Source organism: Carcharodon carcharias, chromosome 6, assembly GCF_017639515.1.
Source record: "Carcharodon carcharias isolate sCarCar2 chromosome 6, sCarCar2.pri, whole genome shotgun sequence".
NCBI classification, from domain to species: Eukaryota; Metazoa; Chordata; class Chondrichthyes; order Lamniformes; family Lamnidae; genus Carcharodon; species Carcharodon carcharias.
The window spans coordinates 63,259,717-63,279,202 of record NC_054472.1 but is presented as its reverse complement, the minus strand read 5'-3'; the positions used below and the strand labels follow the sequence as shown (position 1 = coordinate 63,279,202).

Here is a 19,486-nt window from a genome sequence, read left to right as displayed (position 1 = left end):
GCGGCCAGGCCCAGCTTGTCATCTTGAGCCATTTCGAACAGCAGGCTCTGGGGCTGGAAACCTGCCATGCGCCCAGGTCCACAGGTGTCGGGGAGGCTGGGGAGGAGCGGCCAGGTATTTAAGGCCCACAGTCCCATCTGCTCTGTCTTCCCACCATCCAAAGCACTGATGATTGTTGCTATCATTAATGCAGCAACACTGCTCATTCACAGATTGATAGAGTCAGACATGTGGGTCATACACAAAGGTCTCTCAGCCCCTCGAAGATGCGCGTCTCTAGCACCTTCCAAAGTGGCCTTTTCCCATTTCTGACCACTATCCCCATGGCCTAACATGCCATGGCATCGCTACTGCACATCCAAATACTCATTACATCTTAGGTGGGTTTGTGCCTCCACCATCCTTTCAGCCAGTGCGTCCCACATTACTCTGTCCAAAAGTTCCTCATCACCTCACCTGTCAACCTCATGCCCCTTACCTTAAATAAATGCCACCAGGTTTGTCATCCCTCTACCAAGGGTAAATGTTGCCATCTGTCCACCCAGTCTATGCCCCTCATAATGGTATGAAGCTCAATAATGTGACCCGTCAATCTCCAGTGCTCCACGGCAAACGTCACCAGTGTATACTATGTTTCCTCATAACTCCAACTCTCCAGCCCAGCATGCATCCTGGTCAGGAACTTCTGCATTCTCTCCGCTCCCATCACAACCCTCTCATGAAGCTCTGATCACAACTGAATGCAGAAGTGTAACTGTCACCTCGACACTTCTGCACTTGCAACATGACCTCCCTGTTCCTACATTCTATTCCTCGGCTAATAAAGGCAAGTATGGCTTTTACCTTGTTAAACACCTTATGGTCCTGCCCCTGCTACCTTAGCAAGCCTGTCGACATGCCCAGCAAGGACCCTCTAATCATCCTTACTTTCCACAGTCCTACCATTTCTCGTGTGTTCCCGCACCTTGTTTGTCCTGCCCAAGTGAATCACCTCACACTTATCCACATAACATTCCATGTGGAATTCCTTAGGCCATCTCAACAGCCCATCTGTATCCGCCTGTAATGTTTGGGTCTCCTCCTGACTATTTGCCACTCCACCAATTTTCATCTCCTTAGGTTCTTGAAGGTTGAGCGCATAATGAGCCAGGGGAAAAGGGATGAAGTGTGTCACTGTGTGCACACTAACTGATCCACTGTCCTTGTTAATTTCAACATCATCAGAGCATGGCCGCCGTGAGGAAGTGCAGATGCCCCCTCTCACACCTGAGGGACCTGAACTGTCACCTGCGGCACACCATTTCAGCGAGGTAGGCACCAGTGCAGAGTCGGCCACATTGGTGGGAATTGTTACATCGGCTAGTGTCCTGGGGCACAGTGGATAGGGCACTTCACAATCTCTGGAGGAGATGGCACGGACAGAGAGTGCCGATAGTGCCAGCAGCTGGAGAATTGCAGGGGATCAGGCACATGTTGAGTCGGGCAGTGATGATGTGCCTCTGGAGTCGTCCGTGACACAGCAGCTGCAGGAAAAGCAGGCTGGTGTGTGGGAGCATCTGGGAGTGATACATGAGACAATGCTTTGCTTGTTGTCCATGGTGGAGGAGTCCACGCGGAGTGTCAGTGATGCCATGAACATCATGTCAGAGCATCAGGTTTCCTCTGTGGAGAGGTTGGCAACTCTCATGGAGAGGGGCTTCCAGCAGAATAACCAGCTTCTCCTGGGGATACGTTCGGACCTGCAAGCCCTCACAGCACTAATGGCAACAGGTGGTCATTGGCAATGTGGGAGATGGTCTGGGCACCAAGAATCCCAGCTCAGTGCCAATCCATCTGCGGTGAGCAGGGAGGTCTGAAGCAACCTCACATTGGCACAGCAGCTGCCTGTCGTCTCTGCGGGCTCCTCTCAGGACACTCCAGATGAGGGCAGTAGCTCCTCTGCCCTTCTGTCAGTGACTGTTGTATCCATTGAGGCTGCGACAACTGGGGAGATGCCAGCTGTGTACCTGTCAGATCACTCCCAGGCGGAGCCAGCTCAGGCTCCACGGGCCAGAAGGTGTCCGCCAAGGTCATCGAGGCCAACAGGACAGCAGAGCCAGACTTGCTGAGTTTTTCCAGGTAATTCTGTTTTTGTTAGCAGAGTCAGCAGGCTGTCTCAGAAGCCACTCCGAGCGATGGGGTGGCACCAAGACGTAGTACCTGTAAACAAAACTATAAAGCACCTTAGGCACACCACGGGTTTCTCACTGGTGCTTTTGTGTTGGCCCTATATTAGGGAATTTATATTTTTTGACGTTGTAATAATGTTAGGAATTAATTTTGTTGCACCATATGATGGATGAAAATAAAATCCATGTGTTACCATGGCTGAGGGTAGCTCCTTTGTGCTGCATTTGTATGTTTCACAGACATATCATGAGTGTTTGAGTGGGCATTGAGGTTTATGTACTAATCCCTTGGTTACAGCTGATGAAGTGGAAGATGTAGCACTTAAGTGCTGCGTATGGAAGTGCCAGGCAATGCTGGTCCTGCAGATCCATTTGTGTGGAGCTAGCTGAAGGTTTGTTGGATTAAAGTCTCCAGGGTGTCCCTGCCTCCTTGGTGTAGTTCCGGTTTGGCGTGCAGCCCCTCATCATTGACCTGTGCTTCCTCATCCTCCGAACCATCACTAGCGTCATCGTGTGCAGCCTCATCCAGTGCTTCAAGATCTTCATCGTCAACTGCATCATCCCTTTTCAGTGCAAGATTGTGCAGAGCGCAACATGCTACCACTATCAGTGACACACGATCTGGGGGGTACAGGAGTGCACCCCCTGAGCGGTCCAGGCATCAGAAGCGCATCTTGAGAAGACCAATGGCTCTCTCCACCACAGCCCTTGTGGAGGTGTGGCTCCTATTGTAGCGCTCCTCAGTTTCTGTTCTTGGATGGCGGAGAGGCGTCATGAGCCACCTTCTGAGGGGATAGCCCTTGTCACCCACCAGCCATCCATCAATCCAGGCTGGAGCACTGAAGAGACCCAGCACCTGGGAGTGACTGAGGATGTAGGCATCGTGGGAGCTGCCTGGGTACCTTGCACAGACTTGTAGAATCCTGTGATCACACACTATCTGCACGTTCATGGAGTGGAAGCCCTTCCTGTTGACGAAGGCACCGGGCTCACCTGCTGGTGCCTTGATGGCCACATGTGTGCAGTCCATTGCACCCTGGACGGGGGGGAAGCTAGCAATGGCCGCGAAACCTCTGGCTCGCTCTGTCTGGGTTGCCTTTTCCCAGCGGAAGTGGACGAATGTCAATGCCCATCTGAACAGAGCGTCTATAACCTGCTTGACACAAGTGTGGACAGCTGATTGGGAGACATCGCAAAGATCACCCACCGAGCCCTGGAAGGAGCCAGAGGCATATAAGTGGAGGGCAGCTGTGACCTTCAGAGCTGCTGGCATGGGGTGTCTGCTCACACAGTTAGGGGAGATCTCAGGGCCAATCATCTTACAGGTATAGTTGACTGTCTCCCTTGACAGTTGGAGCCTCCTTCGGCACTGCACCTCAATCATATTGAGGTAGCTGCTTCGCTGCCTGTATACACTGGCAGTAGGATAGTGGCATCTTCTGCGGCCCCTTCCACCTTGGACAACCTCTTGGCCCTGCGCCCCTTGGGCCTGTGCCTGTCCTCCTCCTTATTCTATCCCTCCCTTCCTCCTCAGAAGAGCTGCCTCCAGTGGAGATGTCAGAACCCATACCCAGACTAAAGGGAAGCTTCTGGAAAGCTGCAGACCCGATAAAGATTCCTGACTGCAGAGTGCTGACCTGAAGGTTCAAAGTACACAGAAAGCTGCTGGAATTTGTTCTGAACTGCCACAGATCACACAGGCAAGTTTAAAACACTTTCTGCAATAAAATGCTTCACAAAACACTTTGATAACCCCACTGAGTCCTCATAGCCTGCCCATGGATGACTTTTGTTAAAAAGTCGCTTACCCGCCTTCCCATTGCGCCCATGTGCCGAGCTGAAGATCGCACAGGCGCCTGAAAATCTGCGTTGAATGCCAAGTTAAGGGCCTCAAATAGCCCTTTAATTAATGCGCATTGCACTTCATCGCACACCCACCCAACAAAATATTGCAATGGCGTGCGGTGACGTCGGGACGCTCGTCTGGCATCACCGCACGCCATTTTACACACTGGTGTGCGGGGCCCACCCCCCCACCCCCGCACGTCACCCTGAAAATTCTGCCCGTGTAAAGTGAGGAACAACATGAAGCGGCAAAAGTCTGCACAGGTAGGTCAGGAAGGCATATAGATTTTGGGTGACAGCATAAAGAAGCAAAATGCATCATAGAAGCAGCTTTGGATAATGAGTCCAAGTCAGTTTCGCTTCTTGTTACGATGATGATATTTATTATGAGAATGATTCTGATGTATGACCAATTAGACTGGATTTTGTTAGCTAGACCTTGGTGGGCATGCAGGATGCGCTGTTTGTGGAACATGTCCAACTTGAAAAACATTCTGCTGGCCTTCAGTGCTACACTAGAGACGTACATATAGCACCAGGAATTGACAAGGATGCATTGCAGCAGCAGATCAAAGGGGTAAAAGACAGATGGCAAAGAGGACAGGTGTTAATTTACTTTGTGAAGGAGGAATTGAGGAATAACAGAAGGTTGATTGCCGTGAATTAAAGATTAGAGAATCAGAGCAAAACTTGAGAAAAGAGAATTTTCACTTGAAGATAATTAGCTCAACAAGTTAAAAATCATGAACTGGTGATTGCATTGAAGAGAAGTATGTATGAAACAAAGCTGAAGTATGTAGACTTGGTGGCTGAAGGCACAAATATAAAAATGTTAGGCTCATGAGGTGGGCTATCAGGGCAAATACATGAGGAAAATCTTTAAAATGCTGCAGCGTTTCAAAGATTGGTAATACAATAAAGAAAATTGAAAATATAATAGGAAAATCATTGCTAATTATCACAGGGAAACACTCCAAGGCAAGGATGACCCCAGGAACTGAAGGGGACAGAAACTGTCTGTCAGATTTGTCAGCCAAGGCTCAGTTGGTAGTCCTCTCACTTCTCAGTCAGGAGGTTGTGTAGTCACACCCACTCTAGGGGGAGAATTATCCCCCGTCGGTGGGGGGTTGTGTGGGGATGGGTGGGGATGGGCCCGATCAAGTCCGCGCCGCGATTTTACGTGGGCAGTCCAATTGTGGCCCGCCCGGCATGGCGATCGCCCGGAAGTGCTGAGCACTCCCTATGCGGGTGGAGGGGGGGGGCGGGGCCTGCGGAGCGCTGAAATCTCCCTGAGACACTGAGGTGCCTCAGGGAGATCAGTTTAAGTTTTAAAAATCTGAATAAAGAAAATAAAAAATTTTAAGACATGTCCACTTATGTGACAGTGTCACATGAGCTGGGACATGGCAATGAATTTTTAAAAAGAAATTTATTCCATTTATAAAAACTTCATGAAACCTCATCCATCATGAGGTTCCATGAAAAATGCAAAGGCTGCCTCGTCTCTTTGCCTGCCCACCCACCTTAAGGTTGGATGGGCATATAGTTTATTGGTTTAATTAGTTTTTAAGTGGCCTTAATAGGCCTTTGACAGTTTGGCGGGTGTTTAGTCGCCCTTGCCCGCCGAGCTGAAAATCTAAATGACACGCGGTGACATCGGGACGCACATCCGACATCACCCCGCGTCATTTTACGCCTTGGCAAGCGGGCCCCACCCCCGCTCGCCGAGCTGAAAATTCTGGCCCAGGATTTGAGCACAACAATCTAGACTGAGGGAGTACTTGCACTGTTCAAGGTACCTTTCAGGTACCCCATCTGCCCCCTCGGGTGGATGTAATAGATTTCATAGCGTTATTTTGAAGAAGAGCAGAGGAGTTAGCCCCTGGAACTATTGTCCTGGTCAATATTTATCCATCAATCAGCATCATAAAAACAGATTATTTGCTCATCATCACATTGCTGTTTGTGGGATCTTGCTGTGCACAAATTGGTTGCCACATTTCCTACATTATATAAGTGACTACACTTCAAAAAATAGTTAAATGGCTGTAAAGCACTTTGGAATGTCTGATGGTCATGAAAGGCGCGAAGTAAATGCAAATCTTTCTTTTTTTAGCTGACACTTAGGTGAAAGGTTTCTCAGGTGAAACAGTATTGTATCTAAGACTAAAACTGCTGAAATGCCTGGCAACACTTGACAACCTGTATGATGTGGGAAGCAACAGTTGGTCTAATGCAGATCTGGCTCTGCCATGAAAACTTGCATGTTATTTCCCTTGCTGTAAATATCAGTCAATATTGCTTTCTAAGGTAGCAAGGATTAACTCTCCCTTCCCAGTACTGGTATGGTTGTAGCTTTGGAAGGAATTTAATTTATGAAAACAGCTTATAGATCTGTTTTTATTTGTTGAAGACTATGCTCAAATTTGCTTGGGGTGAACTTTCAATCCATATCAAGGCAATCAAATGCCTGGGCTCTAGGACTTATCTATAGATCAAGTTTGAAAATTAAAATATCACTTGGTAGATTCAAATGGAAAGCTGCTTGAAAGATGTAGAATGGTACATAGCAAATGATTTCACTGGTGACTGTGACAGAAGAGATTATAATGAAGGGTCATGCATCCCAATTCAAAGAATTAATTACTTGACTACAACTGCTTGAAATGGACACAGAACAAAAAAATCTATTCCTTGTAAAACCATATATGGAAAATAAGCATCCAAAAGTGTTGTATTCTGTAGTATTTGCAATAGGAAAAGTGAAGAACCCAAAAGCAATGATCACTGCATGGAATCATTGGAGAATTTAATTGAAAAAGTAATCAGAAATAGTTGACTAGTTATGACCAACTTAACAACAACAGTAACACAGTAAAATGTCACAAGAAACTTTTGCAGGATGCCAGGTTCTCAAAAATTAGCCAAAATGGGTTTTTCTTTCTGAAAGTATTATTCACACTTTGAATTTGCTGGATGCAACATTATGGCCAGGATTTTACATTGGTCGGGCCAGCTTGGCGGGAGCAATCGGCTCGGCACCGCAATTTCAAGTGGGTGGGCCAATTAAGGCCTGCCCAGCGTGAATTGGGAGCAGTAGTGCTGAGCTCTACCTGTACGGGCAGGGGGGAGGAGGTAGAGTCGGGTCCAGTGCTCTTTAACACATGCGCGCAAAAGAATGCTCCAATCTCTCTAAGGCATGGAGCTGCCTCAGGGAGATTGAAGCACTTTTTAAAGACATTATTAAAGATATTAAACATTTAAAGAACCATGTCCCCTCATGTGACCGTGTTTCATGAAATGGGACATGTTTTTAATTTCAAAATAAAGTTTTCATATAATCAGTATTAGCTTTAGGAAACCTCATCCCACTCGTGGATGGGTGGGCAGTGTAAATTTGGAGTTAATTAGTACGTTAATAATCTTAATGTGTCTTTCAATTATCAGCGGGCATGCAGCCGATTCTGGCGTGCGCCAGCCAAACGAAATATCGCAATACAGTGTGATGATGTCGGAACGCATGTCCGACATCATCACGTGTCATTTTACGCTCCGCTGTGTCGGGCGCGGGCCCGCATGCCGAATATAAAATTCTGCCCTATATTTTTTTTTACATGACAAATATTTTATATATATGCAATATGGAGATTCCACCTAGTTGTGCTGGTTTTTTTTGGTGAAGTTCGTCTGCAATCGTCCAAACCTGTGCTAAATATTCTCAAATTTCAAGCATTAATTACGTACAGTGTAAATCAAGTTTCCGTAATCTTGTACACTGGTTTAAAACACATTGGGTGGAATTTTCCATTCCAGGGCTAAGCCCCATGGTGGGGGCAGGAACGGGGAGTGTTTCCCGCCACGGGGACTGATGGGAATTCACGCTGGCTTGCGTAATGCTCGTCTTATTAATTATGCAGTGGGGGGGATGTTTCCTGATGCTTTGCATGGCGGAGTGGGCTGCATTGCACGCGGCCCGCCGTCATATGCAGGGGCGCCATATTTAAAAGGCCCCCAGACAGCAACCTACCCACCGTTCAAGGGAGAGAGATGGCCCGCAGATCACAGGGACCTCTGGCCCTCAAATTCAGTGATGCCACCCTTGGAGTCCTGATGAATGAAGTGGAGCCCAGGAGGGACGTCCTCTACCCAGAGGATGGGAGGAAGAGTCTGAGTCAACAGTTGAACCCGGCATGGGAGAAAGTCTCGAGGGCAGTCAGTGCATGGCTGGCGTCCACCAGAGGACTGCCCCGCAGTGCAGCAAACAGATGAATCTGCTCCGGCAGGGTAAGTGGAACCTTAACTACTCACACTTACTTCACTGAACAGTAGAGGGGAGATGAGCCTCAGTGGTAACAGGATAAGGTGATGCCTCATTGCTTCACTGCAGTCCATCGAGACTGCAGGTGCAGAAGCCACTGTGGGTCCCTGATCCTTCCACACAGAGAGCTAACATGCTGTTGGGTCTGTCAGGAGGAGGTTGGGGTTTGTGGGGGGGGTGGTGGCGGAAGATGGGGCGGGGGGGGATTAAGGGCACCAGTAAGCACCACTAATGACATACCTCTGATTTAACCACTCTGGAGGGTGCTGCCCTGGAACACTTGTCGACAACCTGCAGTGCATCAATCACATGGCACACAATCCAGTGGGTTATTTGTAAGACTGGAAACATGAGAAAGATACCTGAAACCCAATGGCTCTCAACCCCATCTTCTCTCTTTGCACGGAAAAAGTTAAGGCATAATAGGAGAAAGAGAGAGAAGATGGGACTGGGCCGGGCTGAGCTGAAGAACCTGACCAACTTCTAGGGCAGCCCAGCTGGCAGGGCAGGAACCTGACGGAGCCTGCGGAGATGGAGCATTGAGCGGGCACTCTCCATCCAGTAAGGATCCATGTATGTCACATTCAAACTCAAGTGTCATGCGTTCCTTTATGCTGGAGGTGCCTCATGCAGTCACTTACTCACTCACTCCTCTCTCACTTACAGGTGCCAGCAGGAAGCAGCCAAGACAAGAGGACAAAGCCCTTTCCAGCAGTCACACAAGCCCACAGAGGGCCAAAGACATTAGGGAGGAGGAAGAAAGTGCACCTGTAGAGATATCACAGCAGTCACCTGCACCCTCCACCAGCGCAGAGACACACAACTCAGTGGGTACTAGATGTGGTTCAGGAAGGGTCTCACATTCTGGTAGTCACTGCACAGACATGTATCTGCAGCAGGAGGAGGCAGGGTCAGCTAAGCTCATCAGCACTTGGAGGATTGTTGGGGAAGGGGCATCTGCAAAGTCCAAGTCGGATGATAAGCCTCTGCAATCGGCCACTCACAAGGTGTTGGTGAGGCAGCATGAGGTGGGGGAACATCAGGTAGAGGTGGCGGAAGCCCTCAACAGAGCTGTATGTAAGGTGGAGGAGTCCCTCCGCCTGCTCTCTGATGAAGTGGTTCTGACCTGTGCATGCATGGAGGTCTCCATGGGGAGGACAGCGGATGCCATGGGGAACCTAGTCCAACAGATTCTGCCAGACATGCAAACAGACCTGCACTCCATCACTGTAGCCATGGGTGAGCTTTCGCAGTGGCTACCGAAGAGGGAGATAGGTCTCCGGGTGTCCCTTCCCCTCAAGGAGTCAGGTAGGGGCCTTTAGGCACCCAAAGGGAGGAGGGCTGGCAATTGAGCACCCTGGGACCTCCACAGGATTCTGAAGGTGTCCAGCCCCTAAGAATTCCCCTTGTCTGTGACCCCTTCAGCCTCACCCTCTGTGAGCACAGAGGGAGCACCTGCTCCACAGCAGGACAGCCAAAATAAGACGTGGCTCTCCAAGCCTCGGGGCTCCAGAGGACAGCCGCCGAGGTCACCCAAGACATCAGGGCAAACGGGTCAGCAGGCTGCCTCCACCCCTGCTGTGGATGTCCAGAGAGCACCTAGAAGAAGTGACAGGGAACAAAAAGTTAAGAAAGTTGGATTTCACACGTGGCTGCATGGGTGCACAATATGATTGTTAATCTTATGACACTTTTGTAAAATATTAGTACACGTGCACTTAAATGAGGTGTGATGTGGTTTATTTGCGATGTAGGCCTTAAGCCTGTGCACAATACCATTCTCCCAATTCCCACCCTCTTCCAAGGAACACCCCCAGATTGGGTCTATTTCCCCCGGATTTATGCATATGCAGGGAAGCAAAGGTATTTTCCAGGGCCCTTGCGAGCCATGTGCAAGAAGTCTCCAGCACATACTGAGCCTTTGCCCTTTGCACTCTCAACTGTCCCAGAGCCCTAGCATTGTAAGTTCTACATGCTGGGGTTTCCTTCAGTTGTCCACTTGAGCTGACCTGCATCTCTGCCCACTCCTGCTGACCCAACTCCCTTGCAGCATCTCGAGATCTCCACCACGTGGCTCTATATTGTTGCTGCAGCCATCGTCGCCGTCACCTTTGAGGTCAAGCCTAATATCTTTTCCCCTCCCCCCATCACCCATACCCACCCTCCTGTAACCATTGACGCCCCAGGGAATCACTTTTGACTTTCATATTCATCTTGAGGGTGATTGGGGAGGATTGAAGTGTAAATGTGGGAAAGTCCCCTACCTTCACATGGAGCCCAACCCCTCACAGTTGATCTGTCTCCCTCATTCCACTGACACCCTGAAACTGCTTCTCATTGCGTCTTCCATCCAACAACCCTCAATGCCCCTTCACCCAACATTGCAGGATCCTCACCCTCCCATCCAACCAGCTCCCATTGTCCCCTTTAACCCTCACCATCCCTTCCTATCACTGATTCCCTGAGTTTGCTCCCTAGCTCACATCTACTGACAGCACAGACCTCTCCTTCTGAGCCCCTTTCCCCTCTTCCCCCATTGCCCATTCACACCTGCACAACTTACCCCACCCATGCCCCACCAGTACACCAGCAAGGCTCTTGACACCCTCCCACTCCATACCACCTCACCCATTTGTTGAACCCCGCAGCATCTCTCTCTTTTCCCTGCTACCACTAATCTCCCCTGACTCCCTCTAGGCCTCCACACCCACCCCACTTCTCCATCCCTCTCCTTTGCATTCCATTAATGGGATGCAAAACGGTTTCACACTGACCTCTAGCCATAATGGTGACCGGCCATGGCGGGCAGGAGTGCAAGTTCCCGCCATCATTTTACACCAACAGGAAAACACTTTTACAGCTCCTGCTGTATTCTCCCTCCCCACCATTAAACCCTACCGCAGGGAATGGATCAGGAGGACGGTCTGGAAAATTCCGCATTTAGAGGCGGAAACCAGCTTTTTCCAAAAGACTGGCCGTGCCCCTAGGGTGAACAAATCACCATGCCTGTTTGTGCTAATTGTGCTCATTTGCAAGCCTTTGAGGGGGCTCTTAAAATAAAGCTGGTTCTTTGGGATGCAAGGACATTAATTGCCGCGTTTTAAACATTTTTGAGTGTATACATTTTTTAAACTTCACTAATGTACACCTACATAATTTACAATTGGTTCTGCATTATTTATAAAGTTGCTCCCAGTTGTTTAAAATGGGGTCACTCACAAGGTTATAAATGCTTATAGTTTGTGATAATCCTATTTTCAGCTGCATTAGTCAAACTGTCGCCACTCTTCAATATGTCAAAGAATATATTTTAAAGCAAAATTTGGAATAAACATTCTAAAATGATGCATTGGTTGGTGGCAGACATTATATTTGTGTAATTTGCAAATGAGTTTAAATGGAAATTTGAGGAAAAATAAATGTCTCTCTGAACAAACACAATTTTGGATGCAAGTTACTCTCAGATCAGCAATTGAGCCTAAAGCAGAAGCTCTACCCCATAACATATCATATATCATAACTAATAGATGCCAATTAACATTATTAATAAATAATCTAAAGGAATAATAATTATCATTTCATAATGTGAAATTTACTGAGAAACAAAGCACAGCTGGGTGCTCCTAATTAGTTTGACTTCCAAATATTACAGTGGGGTAAGTGATCAACTTCAAGCACAATAATGCTGATGTAATCCACATAGAGCTAAATGTGTGTTTCAATTATGTTCTTAAGATTACCAGTCTTTATGAGCAGAAATAAATGCTGCATGTAATTTATCTGTAAATGATGAATTTATGCTGTTGAACAACAGTGCATGGCATGAAAATAGTCCAGCAGATATACATCGAACAAAAAGTTCTGTCAAATGTCACTTCAGGCTATGAAGTTCTGAACATGAAACTGCACTGAATATTATATTCAATTAGTTTAGGGGTGATTGTCAGACTTGCTGCAAGATTTGATTTATTAGCATTGATTGTTGGTTTAAAGTGCAAATCTTATTTTTTGCAGTTTATTTGACTTCAAGGAACATTAACTGTAGAACGCATCTGCAGGCGTTTACTGCTTTTCATGGAACTGATTGGTTCACTTTGAACTTCACATCACCATAACTTTTAGAAGCAATGGTGATTTGGGCAGTAATACTTTTAAATTTATGGCAACGAAACTCAAAATGTGACTCATAACTCCACTAAAATGGCCTGGCCAGCTACCTAGGCTCATCATCACTTTCTCAAGAGCAGCTAGGAATGGGAAATAAATGTTGACCTTGCCAACGGTGCTCACATCCAAGGATTAAGAAATTTGTATGTACCCGCTAAATGATACAAAGATTTTTAAGTACCTTTTCTTGAAGCCTGTGGCCCATTTAAAAATCATATTTTGTATGGTAAGATTGATGAGATTTGTAGAGTCTTTCTTTCCTTCATTGGTTATTAAGGGTGATTAAATCCTGATAGCACAAACACATACAACTGCAATGGCTTTAGAATTACGATTACTAAAAATGAAAGCGTCTTATATTTTCTTAACAACATATGCAGTGCATAAAGGGCCTGGATTGCAATACCTTCTACATTTCCTTTCTTTTTATTTTTGGGTTTCAGCCATGGGTTTTTATGCAAGACACATTTTGACTCTGCAAGCTGCAAGTCAATTCACATTGTATTGTTCAAAATATCAGCACTTACAATTTGGATTATGATTTGCGCATAAGGCCAAGAGTGAATGACATTCAAATAAATGAATGAAAACACTGTCCTATCATACACAAACTTGTTATGTAGGATGTTTTTCATCTCTTACCTTTGTAGTTTATCTTAAAGCCAATTGATCCAATGCTTTCATCTGTTTGCAGATGTAACCACATCTGATTGCTCTTGCTTACAATCAGGTCTGGGACAAAGCTACCTGTCAACCTGCAGCCAATAACAAAAGGAAAACAAAGCATCTGTTCAACTGAATGTCAATTTACTAATGATCAAATTCCAAAAGTGCCATTTGATGAACCGAAAACCTTCCAACATTACAATATTTTAGCTCTAAACCCATCTGTACCTAATTGCAGCAAAGGAACTAATGAAAGCCAATGACATTATTTCTGTAATATCACAGTATGGCAGAATACTGTCAGGTTTTGGCTCAGTTATTGTACAAATAATCAAGGAATTAGATGAAGCTGTAACAATAATAATGAAGATCAAGCTGTTTATTAATATCAAGCAAATCTCAAAATAGATGGTGTGCTTTTAATATTGTTTTCTCACTGTTGTCACTTATCTCTCCCCTCTTGAAAACAGTGTAACTTGGGTTAGGATACATTTCTTATCCATCAGTTGCTTTCCAGAATCTCATTTAAACAGTCAATCTTTATATTGTAAGCTCGGGTCGTTCTTGTGTATATTTGACTGCGGTGGTGTTTGTGGTGAGCGTGGCTGTGCCTGGGATGGTAAGTGCGGCTAATTCTGGTCCAAACCTAATCATACATCTACATATATGCTTTCTAGCAAGAAGATAGAAATAAACCTGAAAGAAATAGTACTGAAAACTCCACCTGTTTCTTCCCTTTCCCAGTCAAGGGTTCAGATGGCAACAGTTGCAGTTCCACTGCCAAGCTGACAGAGATCAGCACACCCAGCAGATACTGACTCCATACCAAGTACTGAATTATTGAAACCAGTAGTATAGTTTTATTTCTCACATGATATGTGTACGCTGTGCTGTTCTAGGACTTGGTCCTACATTTGGAAGTTGTGTAAGGTAAGGTATCAGCCAGCAATTTTTATATAAGCAATCATTTTCCTTTCTTTCCTGTGCTGTTATCCTATTCCTTTTGGACAATAAACATCTAAGAGCAACAAGAAAACAAGGGTTGATAAAAATATAAGGAGAAAATGCTTGAAATACTCAGCAAATCTGGCAACAGCTTTGGAGGGAGAAACAAGAGTTAACATTTCAGGTTGATAACCTTTCATCAGAACTAAAAGTTAGATATGTAATAGGTTTTAAGTAAGTCAAATAGGGGAGGATGGGTAAAAGAACAAAAATAAAGGTCTGTGATAGGGCATAAAATGCGAAATGTTAAATGACAAAAGAGTTGGTTGTGCAGATACAAAAGAAGCAGTAATGGGACAAGTAAAACCACAAAAGATGTGCCCAGAGGAGGTAAGAATGGCAGAATAATGCACAGCTGCTGTCCAAAAGTAAAAATAAAACAAAATAAGATTCAGACAAAAATGTGCAATGAGAAAGGAAACAAAATAGGGCAGAGATTGCAGTCTGAAATTGTTGAATTCAATGCTGGGTTCAAAGAGCTGTAAAATACCTAATCAAAAGCGAAGGTCCTGTTCGTCAAACTTAGCATTACAGCCTTCCAGACTCATTATTGAGTTCAACAATTTCAGACCATAATCTCCGACTCCAATTTGTTTCCTTTACTTTGTATTTTTCGGTCTCAATCTTTGATTTTGTGCAGCAACTGTTCATTATTGTGTCGATCACACTTGCTCTGGACACATTTTTTGTTTCTTTACTTGTCCCTTTACTATTCCTTGTGTCTGCTTCAGCAAGTCCTTTGTCATTTTAATGTCTTCTGTCTTCTGCCATTAAATACCTTCCCTTTTGTTCTTTTTCCTACCCTCCCCCATTTGACCTAATTAAAACCTATCATATCTTGTGCTTCCCACAAGTTTGAAATAATCACACTTTTAAACTCATACACTGGAGCTTCATTGAATGTATTTCTCAGATCACACCATTTGCTGTGGGATGATACAAAGTGGGAAAGTCTTGCAACACTGTACAGGGCATTGATGAGACCAGAGAGTACTGTGTACAGCTTTGGTCACCTTACTTAAGGAGGGACATACTTGCGTTGGAAGCATTTCAAAGAAGGTTCACTAGGCAGATTCCTAGGATGAGAGGTTTGTGTTATGAGAAAAGGTTTAGTGGGTTGCGCCAATGGAGTTTGAAAGAATGAGAGGTGATTTTGAGGGGGTAGATGCTGAGAGGATGTTTCCTCTCATGGGGGAATCTAGAACCGGGGGGCACAGTTTCAAAACAAGGTGTTTCCCATTTAAGTGAAAGATGAAGAGAAATTACTTCTCTCAGAGGCTTGTTAGTGTTTGGACTTCTCTTCCATAGAGACTAGTGGATGCTCAGTTAGACAGATTTTTGATTGACAAAGGAGTTAAGGATTTATGGGGGGCAGGCAGGAAAGTGGAGTTCAGGGCACAATCAGATCAACCATCATCTTATTGAATGGTGGAACAGGCTTGATGGGCCAACTAGCCAACTTCTGCTCTTACTTTTTATGTTCTTATGTTGCTCAGCACCCTGACGTTAGTGCAGTAGTCAGTGATGTGACGTTCAGATTTTTAGACTCAAATGCTGGAGGTCCTCAAGAATATTTCTCAGATCACATCATGCGCTGCACACTGAGACATCGTTGCTTGGTATTCTGACTGCAGTGCAATAGTGAATGATATGTGACCTTGGATACTTTATATGCATGAATATATAGGGTTGAACCTCCCAGGGGGTGGCAATCATTATCGGATTGGATTCCTACCTTAGACTGCAGCTCCAAATTTCTGACCTGGATTTACTACTCGGGCCTACTGAGAAATGTGGGGCGGAACCTGCTCCTGGAGTCCTACATTGTAGCATAGGAGTGTCGGGGAAAATAAAGTCACGCTCCCTTTTTACAGTGCTAGCTGCCTTATTTCAGTATGTTTAAATGTCCCTTTATTTAAAAAATCACTATGAAAAGCTAGAAGGGAAGTAATATAAGTGTGTAATATAAGTGGTTGAAAGAAGAAATGGGTTGGCAGGGTCAGGTGGTCGGGGGGGGGGTATAGGCGGGAGATTTGTAGGGAGATGGGGAGGTTGTCGGGGATGGGAAGGTAGACAGGGTGAATCAGGGGGTGGTCAGCTAGTGGGGGTAATTGGTGGGGGAGGAAGTTCGGGTGTGGGGGGGTTAGTAAGTTGTCGGGGGGGGGGGGCGCGCGGTTTAGGGGTAGTTGGGGTTGGGGACATATGCCCTGTATCTTCTGTTCGGCGGCGGGGGGCAGGCCCACTTGCCGACACGTAAAATGACGCATGTCCGTCTTGACGTTACCGTGCATCATTCAGATCCTCAGATCAGTGGGCATGCAGCGGAGTCGGAGCTGAATTGTCAAAGGCCTGGTAAGGCCACTTAGGTTCCAATTAAGATATTTTACTGAGCTGCCCGTCCAACCTTAAGGTTGGTAGGTAGGAGAACAGCCCAGGCGGCCTTCGCATTTTTCACAAAACCTTATCCACGGTTTATAAATTAAACAAATTTTTTAACTAAAATTTATTGACATGTCCCAGCTGATGTGACAGCTTCACATGTGGGTGAGGTTTCTTTTGCTTATTAAACTTTTTTGCACTTAAACTAATCTCCCTGAGGCAGCCCTGTTCCTCAGGGAGATTTGTGCCCTTTCGCGCGCATGCACATGCACGCATGAGCGAAAGAGCGCAGGCTCTGAATCAAGCAACCCCCACCCCACCGTCTGCATAGGGAGCGCTTCCGGGTGCACGTCACTCTGGGCAGGCCCTATTTGGCCTGCCCACGTAAAATGGTGATGCCCAGCCAATCGCAGGCAGCGATCAGCTGCAAGCACTCCCATGCCTGCTCCCCCTCAACGCTCCCAACGGGGAGAAAATTCTCCCCATAGTCAGGTGGGAGGCAGGTGTCCGGTGGGGGTCGGTGGTCAGCACTGAAATTATCTCGGAGTTAGAACAGGTTTTAATGTTCCTAACTTTCCTGGGTAACTATCCTGCTAAGTAAGTCGGAACCATCCAAAGCCTTTGACTTTAGGTCAGAGTTTTGGAGGGTCCCGAATGCAGGGGAGTTGCCCAATGGAAGCTCCTGCGGAGTCCTTGATGGAGACTTCCGAGGGGTCTCCAGCACAGCTTCTGGCATACCTCCAGGGTATGACCCTCCGAAGAACAGAAATCCAGGCCATACTTCCCAAGTCATGTTGGAATAACCTAACAATATAACAAAATTATGACATTGCTAACGTTTTCCTGTTCTGATGAAAGGTCATCAACCTGAAATGTTAACTCATTGCTCTCTCCGCAGATGAGTTGGGAATTTAGGTGATGTAGACCTGATTTTAGGGAAGTCAAACACAATGTTTAGGAAAAGGTCAGTGGATCTGGCAGGACCTCTGGAGAGAGAAACAGTGTTAATGTTTTGAGTCCAATATGACTTCTTCAAAGTATCTCTCGGTTAATGGGAGTTGGTACAGGAGCTGGCACAGTTCACTCAGCACCTCCTTAATGGATTACATCCAGCCAGAAACTTTCTCTGCCTTAAAGTAGAAGTCAGAGAAGTTTTCCCTGAATGCCCATTTTGGGTATGGCATCCTATTACAGCATGCCTCCTCCTCCCTCTGCACTCAGCTTCTCCCCCTCTGCTCTCTGTACTCCGTTTCACTGTTGTACTGCAGCTCAAGGAATACTGCAACTATAGCCCGCATGAGTGACAGCAAGCTTTTGGATGATGAGCCTTCAAACTACACTAAACTCCTTGGAAAAGTCCAGTGCCTTTTGACTCCAACAACTTTTCAGAAGTCCCCAAAGAGAGCACACAGTATTTTTACTAACTGCAACAGGAAAAGAAAGTCAAAAGCACCTCACCAGAATGTCCATGCTCGTAGCGGGAGCGGGGAGACAAGGTGGGGCCCTTGTGCAGCTGAACGCATGTTCAGGTGGAATTCTTTAAGGGAGGGCATCAACAGGACCTGAGAGGCCCAAATTAGCAGACTGAGCACCAAATCAGTGCTAGACACGAAGTGACATCAGGATCTGCCCTCTCTGCATATTTGAGATGCATGCATGGTCCACACTACCTCCCTTACAAGCAGATCGCACAGCACAGGTGTAATAAAGTTGGACTGCAGGATGGATTTCTTGCAAGAAACAGTAACATTTATTTGCAGACTCCAGATGAGGTTACATGCTTATTCCAAGACCAAGGCTAGAAAGCTTCAGCTCTGAGACTCCCCACATTTAGGTCTGATTCATCCGTACAGTCACATGATCCCCATAACAGGAAGAAATGGTTTAACTGACAATGATTAAATTCCTCTCACTCTAATTTTGTTTTACCCACTTTTTTACAAAAACATCTTAGCCCATATTATATACAATTATATACAGCTCATGCCTTCATAAATTTAGTCTTTGGGGTGGCTTTCAGATTCGGGTAGAGCGACACAACTCTATAACTGGAGGTTCTTCCATTGGATCAACTTGAACAGGAGCTGCAGCTTTGGGGATATCCCTAGCCTCATGGCAGTTCAGGATTATTTCCTTCAACAGAGACATCAGGCATGTCTATTCTTTGTTGATCTGGCACCTCGGGTGGTCGAAGTTTTAATTTCGGTTTCAGGTGGATTAACTGGTTGTTGGAGGGTTCCTCGACTTCTGAGATGATCCATGTGTTTCCTAACAATCCTGTTTTCCTCTTCTACTTGATAAGGTAAAGGTCCTGTTTCAGAGACGATTGTACCAGGGACCATCTCCGTCCAGTTGCAAAAACCATCTCTCCCACAGTAATCTCTCGACCTTTACTGTGAACATCATGACTCACTTTCTGATTTTCCTGGTTTCTCTCCACTTTCCCCTCCAAACTAAGGAACACTAGACTCAATCTTGTATGAAGTCGGTGCTTCATTAGCAATTCTGAAGGTGTTAAACCAGTAGTCACATAAGGAGTTGTGTGGTAGCTGAACAGGAATCTTGAAATTCGTGTTTCTAATGTTCCCTCTGTTAGTTATTTCATGCCTGTTTTAAAGGTTTGTACTGCTCTTTCTGCTAACCCATTGGACGGTGGATGATAGAATGCTGTTCTGATGTGTTTACTCCCATTTAGGTTCACAAAGCATTGGAATTCAGTGCAAGTGAAAGCAGTACCATTGTCTGACACAATAACTTCAGTAAACTATGAACACTGAAGCTCTGGCACAATTTTTCAATGGTTGCAAATGAAGTGGGTGATCTCACTTCAAACACGTCCATCCATTTGGAATGTGCGTCAATAATCACAAGAAACATGGTAACTAGAAATGGACCTACATAGTCTATATGCAGTCTAACTCAGGGTCAACCAGGCCAC

The 19,486-nt window shown here is 45.9% G+C and overlaps 1 protein-coding gene across 1 annotated transcript in view; it reads right to left on the bottom strand.

The window, feature by feature from the left end:
* Positions 1-19,486, bottom strand: part of csmd3b (CUB and Sushi multiple domains 3b) — a 2,092,226-nt gene that overhangs the window by 710,209 nt on the left and 1,362,531 nt on the right. Inside the window, exon 12 of the mRNA XM_041189252.1 lies at positions 13,141-13,253. Coding sequence (XP_041045186.1) covers positions 13,141-13,253 — 113 coding nt within the window. The remainder of the gene's footprint in view (positions 1-13,140; positions 13,254-19,486) is intronic.